The 15,246-nt window shown below is 33.8% G+C and overlaps 2 protein-coding genes across 2 annotated transcripts; both read left to right on the top strand.

Annotated features, from left to right (window-relative positions):
* The first annotated feature begins 631 nt into the window (after window positions 1–631).
* On the top strand, window positions 632–2,365 carry LOC133833100 (uncharacterized). The gene is made up of 2 exons (XM_062263358.1): window positions 632–1,762; window positions 1,844–2,365. Exons 1-2 carry the CDS (start codon window positions 632–634, stop codon window positions 2,363–2,365), a joined length of 1,653 nt encoding a protein of 550 aa, XP_062119342.1.
* A 9,585-nt stretch (window positions 2,366–11,950) lies between these two features.
* LOC133831483 (signal peptidase complex subunit 1-like) lies at window positions 11,951–14,671 on the top strand. The gene is made up of 2 exons (XM_062261786.1): window positions 11,951–12,149; window positions 14,158–14,671. The coding sequence occupies exon 2, from the start codon at window positions 14,159–14,161 to the stop codon at window positions 14,438–14,440; it is 282 nt and encodes a 93-aa protein (XP_062117770.1). The 5' UTR covers window positions 11,951–12,149; window position 14,158; the 3' UTR covers window positions 14,441–14,671.
* Window positions 14,672–15,246: the final 575 nt, after the last annotated feature.

The following is a 15,246-nucleotide window of genomic DNA, read 5'->3' as shown; positions in this document are numbered from 1 at the left end:
TTTTTTTTGGGTTGAGTTTTTATTTTTGTACATATATATAAAATAAAAAAATAATAATAAAAAAAAATGATGATAATCAAGGAAATTCATGTGAACCGAATCATTGTGGTGATTATGAGAAATTATGCATTTAATTGTGTGATTTAATATATTCTTTGTCTCCAAGGAATCTATTTTTGTCTTCTTTCTCATTTTGGAATATCATGATGTGTATCTTTATTGTCTAGTACTTTGTTTAGGATTTTTTTTTTAAACACAAAAAAAAAAGGGAAAAAGTCTATAAGGAGATCGTGTGGGGTATTTATTTCTGGTTACCTTTTTTGGTTTGGGTGTTTATATATATTACATCTTTATAAACATTTTTTTTTAAATAAAAAAAAAAGGGAAAGTTGTATGTGAATTGTGTGTCTTCAAGATTGATTCCTTTTCTTGGTTAATTAAAACAATTTTTTTAATAAAACAGGGAAACCTCTTTTTGCCGTGGGTATTCATTTTGGGTAAGTAAGTTATTTAAAAAGGCATGTCATTACCCTATTTCCTCTCACCCACGACTTCACTCAGTTATTTCTTCTCCTTCTCATTTTTTTTTCTCTCATTCTCTTGTAAGTGCTTTCTGTTTTTCAGAGAAAAAATGGTGAGAACTCGTGGTGCCTCCTCCAAGAAGATCCCTGTTTCTCAATCCCGAAAGGTGCCATCTCCTTCGCCTCCTCCGTCTGTGTCAACGGCGCCTCTTTCTGTTCCAACAGCTCCCACATCTGTTGGAAAGTCCTGCAAATCCAAGGCTCGCAAGAAGGTGTTTTCGCTCTCTCATGAACATCCTATGGTGTTTCCAGATATCTCTGCTGACATTGTTGCACCACCATCTGAAGTGGTGGTGCCCTCTCAAGCCAAGGACCATTCTCCTCTTCCGTTTGATTCGTCTTTGGAGGCTAGGGCAAAATCGAAATCTGTTTCCTCCTCTTCCAAAGCTGCTGCTGCTGGGTTGCTCAAATTGCCCTTGAAGCCGAGTCAGTCCAAGAAAAATTCTGTGACTCCCAAAAGGAAATTGGGGTTGGACGCGTCTCTTTCTCCTTTGTCTGCTGCCAAGAAAAAATTGAAGGCTCATCCCCCTTCATTGTCCTCCTCCGAATCTGATCCTGAGGAAGATAAGTCCGAATCTGAAGCAACTCATGATACCACATTGTCTGATGAAACGGTTCCTGACATTGCCGAATCAGAGGCTGAGTCTGATGAGCCAGAAAAAGAAGACACTATCCCCTCTGAACAGGAAGCCGAATCTGACTCAGACCACATTGCATCTCCTTTGCCATCCAAAGCTAAAGGGAAGAAACCTATTTCTGGTTCTACACCTTCACCAAAACATTCAGGTGTAAATTTCAAACCTTATTCTTCCATTTTTTGCTATAATGATAATGTACGTGATATGGTTCTATATGCTCAAAGGAAATTTATCATTGAAAGAAATTATGTCTTGAGTGATCATCGTCCTTTTGGTGTGCTAACAATGCTTCAAGATCGACAATGGACAGGTTCTTTGGTTAAATTTTCTGGTTTTGTGGATAGAATAGTCAAGGAATTCTATGCCAATATTACTAATGAAATTATTGAACCTTCATCTCCTCTGTATAATAAAGTGTTTGTTAGGGGCCATTGGTTCTCTTTTTCTCCTCAAGACATTGCTCTTGCTTTGCACCTTCCCCTTACTGTCGAGGATGATGTTGATGGTGCTTCTCTTGACAAGGACATGGTTATCACTGAGTTGGTAGGTCAAAAAATGGTATGACCATCTAATACAGTCATCTCAGTCTCCAATCTCACCTACACTTATGTTGTCCTCCATAAGTTTGCAACAACAAATTGGAAGCCCACTTCTCACACGGCCACTATCTCTTTTGATATGGCATCATTTTTGTACAAGGTGGGGACCGGTCTTGGTATAAATTTGGCTTCGGTTATTCATGATCAAATCATTGGGTTTCGCAAAGGTAACAGGAAAAACTTGAATCTTCCTTTTCCTCATGTTATTTATCAAGTGTTGAGTATGCAGAAAAACGATCTCCAACGTGCTCAAGAAGACTTGGTGGCACCCACTACTGCTGCTTCCTACAAGGCCTCTGCCCCTCCTACTGAAGCCACTGCTGCTCCGTCCTCAAAGAAAGTCAAGCCCCAATCTCTGAAGATTGCCTCGGATGACATTCCTCATGCCTCCTCCTCTGTTGCCACAGATTCAGGACTTGTTGCAACAGAAATAGCTGCTGTTCGAGCCTCTGTTGATTCTTTGACTGCTCGCGTGATGTCAATTGAAGGACTGCAACGTTCTGTGTTGGAGGCTATTCAATCTCTGTCCAATGATCCAGTTGTTTAGTTTTATTTTAGTTTTTGTCCTTTAAACATTGATACTCTTTTTTGTTTTTTTGTTTTATGGTTCTTTGGCTTCTTTGAAAGACACAAAGGGGGAGAGTAGATTTCCAAACCTGTTTGATTGTTGTTTTGTTTAACTCTGGACCTTCTTATTTTGAGGGGGAGGTAAGTCTAGTTTATTTACATGTTTTTTATAAGTTCATGCATGTTTGCAGGGGGAGTTCTTTCTCTTTACTTATCACTAACATTTGTGTTGCAGGTTTTTGAATTAATTTTGTCTATCAAATTGCCAAAGGGGGAGATTGTAAAATCCTTTATTGGCATTTTTGATAATAATGACAAAATTAATTAAAATGGTATTTTCGAAATAAGTAGTTTCCTCTTTTGTAATATTTTGTGGTGAATTTCGAAAATGGGTAGTTTCTTGTTTTGTTGAAATATGTCTTTCTATATTCAGATTTTTATTTATGTGTTAAATAAAATAAATATATATATATATATTTTCCTATAAAAGAATATCTTTTTCTTGAATTGGAAATTATTAGTATTTATTTTTATTTATCTGATTTGGTTACCCATAAATCGTGTACAACTTGCAATAATAAAGGATATATTGTTTCCTTATTTATTTAAGGAAACTGGGTTGAAAAACTGTCCAGGTTCAATGAATCTGTTTGAACAGATTGCCAGTCTGTTTGAACAGATTCTGACTTTCCTGTTTTGGAAGATTTTCCATTTATGGGCTGTTTGATTCTGACTTGTTTTCCACGACCTAAAGGGATTCTAAAATGTATATAATCATCCTTAGGTCGTTGGTTTTTTATTATCTCTCTTGGTGTATTATTTTCTAAATATTTCTCAAGTTTTAGAGAGACTTTTTGTTATGTGAAGAACTTGAGTCCAGCAAGTTCTTAGTGGTTTATTACAGTGTACTTCTGTATTGTTTTCTTTGTGTTAATTGTGCAAGTTGAACACACTTGGACCTTTGTCATCAAGCTTCGGGAGAAGTCTTGTTCGTGAGTCACTTTTCGGGAGGAAAAGTGCAAGTGTTATGATTTGAAGGGAGTTCAAGATCTTAGCACTTCAGAAATTTGATTAGAAGTTTAGATTACAACAGTTGCGACAAATTCAAGAGGGAGTCTTTATTTGTATAAGTCAATTTGGTTTTGTAATCAATTTAGATATTCTTCTAATAAATTTCATTTTCTGGGCGTGGCCTCGTGGACTAGTAGCAATCTGCAAAGATTGTTGATACCACGTAAAAATTCGTGTGTTCTTTACTTTATGTTCATTTTTATCTTCTGGTCACAAACTGTTTAAACATATCTGGTTTCTGTTCAAACAGTTTTGGTATCTGTTTAAATATTTCTGTAACAGTTTAACAATTAATTATTTAATTTAAATAATTAAGTTGGTAATTATAAAAAACGGAATTTCATGTAAGACCAGTGAATTTTGGAGAAAGTATATTTATTATATCACTGGAATTGATATTATGACTATTTAATAATAATATAAATATTTATATTTATATTATTATCATTATATTGATTATTACAATTTTATGTTAAAAATATGATTTCTTTTATAAAATGACTATTTGAATATATACATTCATATATGTATTGCTATTGAAGTATTTTGTTATTAATATCGAAATAAGTTTATTTATAGACGATAATTATTATTGTAGTTAGGATTATTATTATTATTATTATCATAAGAGTACATTATCTTATGAGCAAGGTTTAAAGCATGGTTTTATATGAAGAGTTATTTGCATTACGTTGATAATAATTATTATTATCATTTATATAGTTTCTGGTATTGTTAATATATACTATCAATAGTGTATATTTACGATTTTGATAGAATTTAATAAATGATGTGCCTTGAATAGGATTTGTATGGATTTGATTGATTGACTCTTGGTGAGGAATTTTTAAAATAAGCTAAGGACCTAAGGTAAGTAAATCTCACATTTTGTGCTTAAGTGTAAGATGCATGACTACATTGATTGTGTACATCTGATGAGTTAAGTATGGTATGATGATGATGCATATGATAAGTATGTGAATAATGGTTATATGAACACCATAAGGGTGTTGTGTGATATGTAATTGATGAATTCTGTGATATGTGAAAGATGTCTTACTTGGTTAAGAATGATATGAATTATGTGCAAGTATGTGTTCTTATGTTGATGGATATGTGGATTACTTTATGTTCATGATTTGTTATATGTTATGATATATGAAGCGTTTAAGTTTTTAGGCTGGAAACCTTAGACCTGAGCCATAGCTCTACGTTAAGGTATAACAACGCCACCAACCCAAAGCTTCATGTATTATGACTAAAGATATTTTGAGTTATATGAGATGTGATACAATGCCTTGATTGAATACCATCAAATATGAATCATGAACATGAACATTGACATTTCAGCATCAGCATGTATGCATGGCATGTACAGTTATGTGATACATTATTATGTGATATAAGACCATGCATATAAATATGAGGAAAATTGTGAAATGCCTTGAAAAGTCTTATGTAAAGTTAAACATTTTAATGACACAAGGCTTAAGCAAAGTGATAATAAGATGTTAAAAAGGGTGCCACTGTTTCGATGAAGCAATTAAGTAAGTGTAATGAAGAAGACGGAGGTCTATAAGACTTATAGTGGCTGCCCACTAGTGTGGGCTAGGTCAGAGTTGACCATTCAGATATGTTTTCCATGTTTCCGTCTTTCTCCTCCATATGTGTAATAAGTATGGCAGCTATGGCAACGATGAAATGAGTGTTATGATGAGCCTAGCTGCGATGATGGCTAGCCGGAGGAGAACCCATGGGATTCTATATGATATGTGTAACAAGCCCTGCAGGCATTGGCTGAATCAAACAGTGTGCACAAGTGATATTGGGCCCATAAAAATGTGAAACTAAAAGAAAGAGCATAAAAGTAAAGTTTGAAAGTGCATGAGCAATAAATGAAATGCATAAGTATATAAGTCAGCATATTAGTATGTGTGCACTACAAACTCACGACATTCATGTGTATGTGTATGCATGAGATTTTCTTACTGAGCGTTAGCTCATTATGTTATTTTTCAACATTTTTCAAGGTGTGGCTTTAGCTGTTGAGCAACTTGTGGAGCACGGACTCAGTAGCAATGCAATATTGGTTTAGAGTTTTCATATGGCTACATTAAATTTAAAGTATTCATACGTGTAATAATTTCTATTAATAAGTTTATATAAAAGTTTAAAAATTTTCTGTATTTCTTTGTATCATTTTATTTAAATTCATTTGGTCAAGTGCCTTACATACTCGTAATCCCTAGAATTACGAGTATGTGGCGGACGTACCCTACCTTAGGGTCGTCACATAGCGGTCACCTAGTCATAACCAAATATGGGATTCCGTCAATAAAATGAATAACAAAGGTTCCCGAACCAAGACCTAGCCTCTAGGACATCGAATCCCACTAAACAGGGTAGTAGGAACGATCCCGAGGCCTAAGGTTTGAGTTCCCATGATCAAAACACTCATTTGCCCTCAAAATCCCTCAAGAGCCGCGACCCCAGAACCCTGAGCCGCGACCCCCAGCCAAGACAGGAGCACTAGGGGCAAGCGCTGCGATGCACCTTGATTGACCCAAAACGGGTATGTTTTAAATATTTATAACTCGCAAGCGCACGAATCGTATATGAAATATAGTGTTCGTGTAAGCACGGGATCGAACCCAAAGGAGTTGTCTAAAATAAAAAGGAAAACTATTTTAAATCAAACTTAATAAATTCTAACCTAGCTCCAAAGATTGATGATAATTTGTAATAATAAAAATAAAATAAAAGATAATAAAGACAATATATATATAACATAAATTAATAATTAGAAATCAAAATGGTAAAAGAAAGATTATTAAGATAATAGAATTCACAAAATATAAGTTCAATAATATTTAAAAGTACATTGATTCCCAAGTTTTAGTAATAGTAGAAATTAATCAAACCATCACTTATTCAAATTAGATATTCTATTTAGGCACAAGTTTTTATAAAAATATAGGATATATCTTCACTTTTAAAAATTATAATTTTAAAGCATTTAGTGTAAATCAATCTAATGAAATAACAAATAAATCAATAAACATTATTTATAAGGCAAAACATAATATTTTTGTTCTAATCATTGGATGTGTACAATTTAATGACACATCTTACACAAAGAATATTATGTTTTTCCACTAATGAAGAACAAAGTGTAAATATGTTCTAACAATCTAAAATACAATATACTGAAGATGAAAGAAAATATTTGAAGAAGAAAATCCATAAACTTTATTGCACAAAATGGGAAATCAACATACAAAATAAATACTATTTAGTTACATATTGTTTCATCATCATCTTAATAATCTTAAGAAGATTAGAAACTCATAACTAAAATAGCAAATACAAACTAAAAATTACAAACATAAATAGGAAAATTTGGAGGAGAAACCCCCAAATTTCCTCTAAAAACTCATAGGAAAAATGACCAAAAAGAAGAAAAAGATGAAGAGAATTGAGAGGTCTTGAAAGTGGAGAACTTGTGGTATGGTAACCTCCCCCTCCAAAAAAAAAAATTATGCTCTAAACTCCCTTATTTATAGAAAAAAAAGGTATTAAAATAATCAATTTAAATTAATTAAATTGATTAATTATAATATGACAAATACGGGTAAATTGTAGGGTGTAATGATGATTTTTGGGTAAAATGTGTAGAAAGTGGGGTAAAATGTGGCATTTTTAGACAAAGGGGACAAATGGACCATTTATGGGCTCAATAAAGGGGAAGGCCGCTACATGGCTGGAGAAGAGCTGGCATTGGGCCTGGTCTTGGTGCTGGCAGGTGGCCCAAAGGCTGGAGGAAATGGCTGGGGTGTTGGGTGGCAAGCTGGTGGAGGCTTCGGCTGGAAGAGAAAGGTCAGGCGTGGTGGAGCTTTGGGAGTGAGGTGGAGTGCAGCTGGGCCGAAGTCTTGCTGTTGGGTGCTGAAGGAAGGAGTGGCACGGGCCTGGCTTGGGCCGAAGGAAGAGTAGGTGCAGCTAGGTCCACTTGGGCTGAAGTAGAGGGCATGCGAGCTGGCTGAAGGCAGTGTTGGGCCGAAGCTGAAGAAAATGGGCCCAGGCGGGCTGGTGTGGTGCCAGGCAGCTGGAGCTAGGGGTGAGCAACGGTCGGTTTGGGCGGTTTTTTCACAACAAAAAATCCAGAATTCGGTTTTCGGTTCGGATTGGTGCAATCCGAAAACCGACCGAACCAAACCAATTTAAAAAAAAACCGACCGTTTTGGACCGCGGTTTGGTCGGTTAAACCGACCAAACCGAAATATTTTTTTTTTTTTTTGGGTGGAAACAAGCAATGTTCTCTCAGGGCTCTGTGGAAAGATGAATGAAAACGAAGATTTTAGCTATGTGCTGACAACTCTAGCTTGAAAGAAACAGTCTTATCTTTCATGGCATCGAATCAGAGTTGATGCAGCTGTGGGAAAACGAAAAAGTTCAATTTTAGGTAATTTTACTGATGTACAAGATTGATGACTTCCTGTATTTTTCATTTTCTGGTTTAGTACAAGAAAAGAAGATTTTTGTTTTGTGTGATAAATGTTATGTTTCTTATCATATAAATACATACATATATATATATGAACTTTGACTAATTGAATTTGAAATTACCACTGTCAAGTGTGAAGTTTGTGTATGAATATATATTGGTCTAATTGAACCTTTGGGAGATGAGCTACTACTTGTGGCCAATTTACTCTTGTTTTGAATAGACAATTTCCCATTACTGCAGGACCCTTTACAATCTTCAGCTTCTGGAAACTCAATCTATGCAAAGTGTTACAAAACTTCAAGCTGAGGTAAGCATCTAAATTGCCAGTGATTGAATGTTAAATAGAGAGTACAAAAGATTGGGAGACACATGAATTAGTGTCCTTGTAATTTTTTCAGACAGAGTAATTTTTGGTGAAAGAGACTTGGAGAATTGTGATGATGCTGTGTATTGAAGCAGAGCTAGTTTGCGAGTCAGCAAGTTACGGTCCTGAGCAGTATATTTAAGGTTGCTGAAGTGTTTACTTATTTTTCTTCTTCTTCTCTAAATTATGCTCAGCTAAAGCAGTATATTTAAGTTTACAAGATTATGCTCATCTATATATATATATGAATCTGTTTCCAAACTTTTCACGAATCTATAATGATATTTATATATATATAATAATACAATAATGGCATACCTCTGTGAAGTGGTCGCCGGAGTGGGCTGGGCAGTGCTGCCGCCGCTGAGACATGCTCGGTCCGTTCCGTTCGCGAAACAGAGAGGAAGAGCAGAGGAGGAGACGAGGAAGAGGCTGGGCTGGGCTGGGCTGTTCCCGTTCATTTAGGTAGTCGCCGGAGGGAGGAAGGATGAGTGCAGTGCAGTAGGGGGCTGAGAGTCCTGTGCGCCTGCGCCGTGCGTAGAGAAGGAAGAGAAGAGACTCTTCTCTGATGCCCTGCAGCTTTAGTAAAAATAAAAAAAAAACAGATTTTATTTAATTTTTAATTAATAATTATATAATATTATATTATTATATATAATAGTACTCGGTCGGTTTCGGTTCCGTTCGGTCGGTCCGGACAATGTTTCCAAACCGACCGAACAGTGGCGGTTTGCGCCGTTGGCGGTTTTTTCGGTGTTCGGATGGTCGGTTTATTCGGTTTTTTCGGTTTTTCGGATTTTATGCTCAGCCCTAGCTGGAGCTTGATCCATGGCATTTTTAAAAATGCCATTTTCCCTTCTTTCTTTTCCTTAAAAATGCCAATTTTCCTTCATTTTTCTTGCTTTTTCAAGGGCAAAAAATGCAACAAATTCTCTACAAAAATCAACATAAATTAAATTAAAACTAAATATTTTTAATAATAAAATATACAACAAAAGTTCCATGAAAATATTAATTAAAACTTAATTTACTTAAATATTTAAGCTCAAAATTGCATCTTTTTACTCCTAACTGAACAATATTAATTTTAAATAATTAAACTATAACATATTATAATAAAATATCTATAAAAACACACAAAAATCTATACAATTAAAATAAACCTAATAAATTCAAAATTACTTAAAAACTTAATAAATCAATTAAAAACTCAAGAATTAAGCAACAATTAGTATATAAAAAGTGGTAAAATAACTCTATTTTGTAGAGTTATCAACCAAATTGAATAAGGTTTGCAACCTTTGTCCAAAAACTTATGTGGATAATGTTGAATAAATGGATAATACCCTATCACAATACCATCATTAAACTATTGCTAACCTGTTGTTAGCATATTTACATTTAAAAAAAATAGCATTAGTCAATGATCTCTATCCCATCACTAAAGTATCATTAGGTATTCACAGTTTATGAACAAAAAAAACTATCTATCAAGTGAGAATTTAACCATCAAGGGTACACATTCTCATAAAATATGTCCACACATAGCTTGTTTCCGAATTACTAAATGTGATCGTCCACTGCGTACGATAATAGTACGTCTCCCAACAAAATCTCCAAGTGCTTGATTGAAAAGACACTGCAATCTCCACTGTAATTGCAAAAACCAAAGTTAGAACCAATTAATTATTGAGGATAATGAAGATAAGAAAAATATTTTTTCCATACCTAGATTTCTCCCACTAATGTGCCCCCTCCCATATTTTGGACAAAAATACCCCTTCAGTTAAAAATCTCACATTTAACACTTCACACATTTCTATCTCTATCTCTCTCTCTCCTCCATCACTCACGACCATTTTCACAGCAACCCAACTTAAAATAGTCGAATATACTAAACAAAGCTGCAATATTTGGACTGCTCAGATTTGGAAGTTTCATTTCATGTGAAGAAATTATCATTCTTGGCGTTTTTGAAGAGAAAAAAATCATGGGTAAGTATCATCTCATTCTATCTACTTGTGAATATGAAATGCCATAGTTAGATATTAGATTCGAACTGTTCTAGTGTTGAATGTGGTATTTTTTCTACATTTTTTTATATGTTCTTTGGATATGGAAGATCTGGAAATCGGGGGACTGCCAATCAAAATCGATGGTAAATCGACGCTAAATTGATGGCATTTCGATGGTACATCGATGCCCTACCGATGTCCCATCCATGCTATTTCGATGCTGAGGCGAACATATAATTTAGATGTTATTTTTCGATATAACATCGATGGTATATCGATGCTGAATCGATGCCATATATGTTGATGTGGTTCATCATCGATATACCATCGAAATGGAATCGCGTACAGATGGCAACCATCAATATCGAAATGTCTGTTGGTATTACATGATCAAATCAAAGGTACGTAGTGGAATATATAAATTCATTTTGATAAATATTAATACCAACCAAGATCATATACATATATAAATATTAAATCACATACAAAACATATTAGGGATTACCTCTTGTAGCCTATTAAGTGTTGATTTTTGTAAATTAATAAGTTTTAAAGCACATTGAGATTTACAAATAAAAAATAAAAAAATACATAACTAAAACCTTTTTTTTTTTTTATTTTACATCAACTTTTTACATTACACCATCAACTTTTTACATTGCATCATATATCAACTCTTATATATATTTTTTATATTATTTAAATATTATATATTTAAACATTTTTCATTAATTAAAATAAGAAACTAAAAAAGAAAGAAAAAAATAAATATATAAAAATAATTAATTAGAGAAAGAAAGAAATAAAAATGAATAAAATAATGACAAATATATTTAATGGAGCTTTGTATCATTCTTTACATGTAGAAATCTCTTACGTCATCTTTAACTCATAACTCTATATATGGTGTTGCACCAACATCAAAATTGTCGAATGTTAGCACCATATTTTCTTTTATTCAAACCATAATACTAAAAATTACACCAAAAAGTATATTATTTATTATTTTATTATTTTTGCTATTGCTATAGTACTCCACCATATTTGGTGGGATATTGTAGCTTGATAACATAATGGTGAGATAAATGCATTTGAGTTAGCTTAGATTTTGTGTCTTTTTAGCACTATATTTGCTGTTTTGCAGTCCAATTAGAGTTGCATGACATTCTCTTGATGTAAAAGATTCCATGGAACCTTCAAAGTAAAAATATAGAAATTTTAAATTCATCAACTTATTCATAACACCATAATTTAATATGCACAAATTTTTATTTTTCATTATTTGCTTTTTAGAGTGAGACATAGAGAAAAAATAATTTTTTTATGTAAGTTAATTAGATTAATGTATTTTATATTTTTGTTCTACTACTTTGCTAATGTCTTGCAAGTAAAAAGACTCAAATAATTTTGTCAAAAAAAAGTTTATTCCCTTTTGAATTTTGGTAAAAGGTTTTATTTGAGTTAAAATTATAAATAATTTATCAAATTAATAATTTAAAATAAAAATAAAATTATTTTTCCGAATAATTAAATTCAATTTATCATTCACTGCAATTGGATTTAAAAGTATATTTTAACCATTTTAACTTTTTGTTGGGTGTCACCAAAGTCATCATTTAGAAATTAAAAAAGAGTAAAAACTGAACCGAAAATAACATTTCTGTTCCACTCTCGACCTCTCCTCCATTCCCACCCGACTGGCATATCCACCACGCCTTAACCTCGCCGATTCTTTCCGTAGAGTTCAGCGGCGGCGGAGTTCGGCTCTTTGCTCGTGGTGTTCAGCTGTGGTCTTCCGTGCGCTCCTCAGGTATCGTGGTTTATTTTTACTCAATGATTTTCTTAGATCTGATCTGATTTGGGTGTATGTGATTATTAGGTATTCTTGCATAAATTGATTGGGGAGTATGTGATTATTTGTATGTTGTTGTTTGCTTTTTCTTGAGAAATTTTACAGTGAGATGTAGGGAACATTTTTCAAAATATCTGGACAAAGCAATAGAATTCAGCGACTTCAAGCATATCAATGTGCATATTATTTAAGGGCTATAGGGAATAATGAACAGTATTGCATAACATAATTATCCCTTTCTTTCTTTTCTTTTCTTTGACTCGTTTTAATCGCGCTAAAAGTTGTTAAATGGAAGAGCTATAGGGAAAGGTAAAGTTTGATGGATCACTTGTGTATGGCAATGGAAACTTTCCAAAAGGAATCGATTTTCATGTATTACAGCATTGCTCTTTTGCCTTCTTACTTTCCTTAGAATCCTTTTTGTTTCCTTCACACTTCGTTAATCAGACAGTTTCCTGAATCTGATTCATTCTCTTTTAACAAGGAGAAGTTGTTTGCTGTTTTGTATGTTTGTGTGATGAAAATTTCAGATTTTAATTTATTCAAGATCATTGTGCTTGCTATTTGTTGGTAGTTTATTCATATGCATTGTATTATGTTTTTCTTTTTCTCTTTTGTTGTAAAAAAAAAGAAGAGAGAATTGAGAGGGAACAACAAAGTGTTACTAGTGGCAGTGACAGTAGCAGCAAGGATGTAGCTGAAACAAATCCAATTACCACAAAGAAATCGCAAACACCATCCCAAACATGTGTGTAATTGATTTTGATTTTGTTTGCTGAGTTGGTTGGTTGTACTTGTAATGTTGATCTTTGATCTTTGCATGCGTGTTTGTGTTTGTAATATTGGAATTTGGTATTTTTTGTGGGTTGGTGAATTTTTTTCTCATTTCTACTAATTAACCACCCTGCCCTCACCCTGACAAAATTCGGCCTTTTGATTATTGGGTCGAGTAAACTCATCCGATCTTCAACCATTTTCAAATTTTGTCTATGTATCTTTTCGTTCCCTCTCAATAGCCTAGGGTTCCATTCACTTCGAAAATTTATGATCTGTCGCCATAGAATTGTTGAATTTGTATGCTGATTTGTTTTCCAACTATCTTCAATATTGCTTTGCCCATTTTTTTTTTTTGCTAATTTAGTTTGAGAATTTTTCTAAATTGGTTGATCATCACGTGTATTTTAGTGCTTAATCTCGTAACTGTGTTTGATAATTCTTACTGTTCTCGTATCACTTATTTCGCAAAAACAAGTGGGACATTTTTTCAATTCACGTAAATACGAAGTTTGGATCTTTCTTTTGTTGATTTGTTCAAATTCATGGGGCGGATGGACTGTTTATTCTGCTTAATTGAATTTTCTTCTTGTTCAGTGCATTTTCTTTTTTTTCATGCGATTATGAAAGGGCTTTGATCAACAGGGTAGTGCAGAATCCAAACTTCTGTTGTACTAGCCCAATATATATTCTCATAGGAGTCATGACATCATAGTATGTGTTGTGTGCTTCTTGTTTAGTTATGAAATAAGTTTTTGGGTCTTTTTGGAGGTCCTTACCTTAGAAAAGTCAGTGTTACCTTTCCTCTTCACAGAGCAGCCTCCAAATTTCCCTATAACATTTCTGCCAAAATATCTGTACATGTATATTGTATTATATATACTGGGGTTTGTTTTCTTTATTATTTCTTTTTTAATCTTAATCAGTTTGCTGTCAACATAGGTCATAGGCATAAATATTTATGGTTTCAAAAGTCTGATGGGCTCTAATTAGAGATTTCTGCCATGTTTTGTTTGACTGAATGAATGAAATGATCCACGCTGAAGGAATACTGGATATGTACACACACACAAATGTTTTAACTTACTTCCTGAAATTAACAAAACGACTGCAATGAAGTTAATCTCTGTTTTGCGAAATAAAATCTTGATGGTAATAACCGATCTGTGGTTCGGTTGTTTGCTTCAATTAGGATGGATTGGCAAGGGCAAAAGCTAGCAGAGCAACTGATGCAGATTTTACTATTAGCATCTGCAGTGGTGGGATTTGGAGTGGGTTATGTGATGGGCTCGTTCCAGATGATGGTTCTCATTTATGCTGGTGGTGTGGTTCTCACCACATTGGTCACTATCCCAAATTGGCCCTTTTTCAATCGCCACCCTTTGAAGTGGTTGGACCCAAGCGAAAGTGAAAAGCACCCCAAGCCGCAGCGGCAGCAGCCTGTGACTTCCAAGAAGAAATCCTCGAAGAAATAGATGGGAGCTAGGCCAATTTGACTGATCATAATAAAACTGAACTATGGTTTTTAGTGTTTTTATCCTTGAGTTCTGATTTGCCTGTTCTAGCAATGTCAATGGATTTTGTTTTACCAAGACTTTAGGTTCATATCAATAGATTTTATCACTTACTAGAGTTTACTTTTTAAAATTTTGTATTTACCATTTACCATTTACCAATGATCGTGGGCAAATCTTTTGTTGGTTTCAGTTCTATTTTCTTAGTTTTCCCAAAGCAATCTGCTGCCTTGATTTTTCCAAGCGAATTAGGTATTATGGCTCAATAGATGTGTGTCAACCTTTCTGATTCATTATCAAAATCAATCATGATATTGTTAAGGGTGCTCAACTCAAAAGATTGGACTATTGACTTATAAACTCGCATATAAGATCGGTTTAATGTCTGTCTAGACAGAAGAAAGTTGTGACTAATTGGATCTATAATCTATTTAGTTATGGTTACCAAAATGAATATTTCAAGATATAAATCTGCAATTGGTTAGAAAGCTTAGCCAATATTTCAAAACTGTCAAAATGTATTGGTGCTAGGCATTGTGACCGGTGACTTTATTTGTGATAGAGCTGTTTATTATTGAGAAAGGATTACACAAAATGAATCATATGAAGTACCGTTAGCTAAATGGTACACATACCCGTGATTCAATACAAAATTAAAGAATCGTTAATAGTGCGTGAGTGCCATAAAAAATAAACATAAAGCTCATGTAATACATTCAAGTTTTTTTTAAAAAAATGAAATGACATGTTATATACACGAATTTTTG

Source organism: Humulus lupulus, chromosome 4 (genome assembly GCF_963169125.1).
Source record: "Humulus lupulus chromosome 4, drHumLupu1.1, whole genome shotgun sequence".
In the NCBI taxonomy this organism is placed as follows: Eukaryota; Viridiplantae; Streptophyta; class Magnoliopsida; order Rosales; family Cannabaceae; genus Humulus; species Humulus lupulus.
Note: the sequence above shows the minus strand (reverse complement) of the source record. Positions and strands in the feature narration are given on the sequence as shown.

Bases quoted from the DNA above. Each gene is read 5' to 3' on its own strand.
- LOC133833100 (XM_062263358.1), top strand. From the start codon at position 632: ATGGTGAGAACTCGTGGTGCCTCCTCCAAGAAGATCCCTGTTTCTCAA. The intron at 1,763-1,843 runs GTAGGTCAAAAA...GTCCTCCATAAG, and splicing joins ACATGGTTATCACTGAGTTG to TTTGCAACAACAAATTGGAA.
- LOC133831483 (XM_062261786.1), top strand. From the start codon at position 14,159: ATGGATTGGCAAGGGCAAAAGCTAGCAGAGCAACTGATGCAGATTTTA.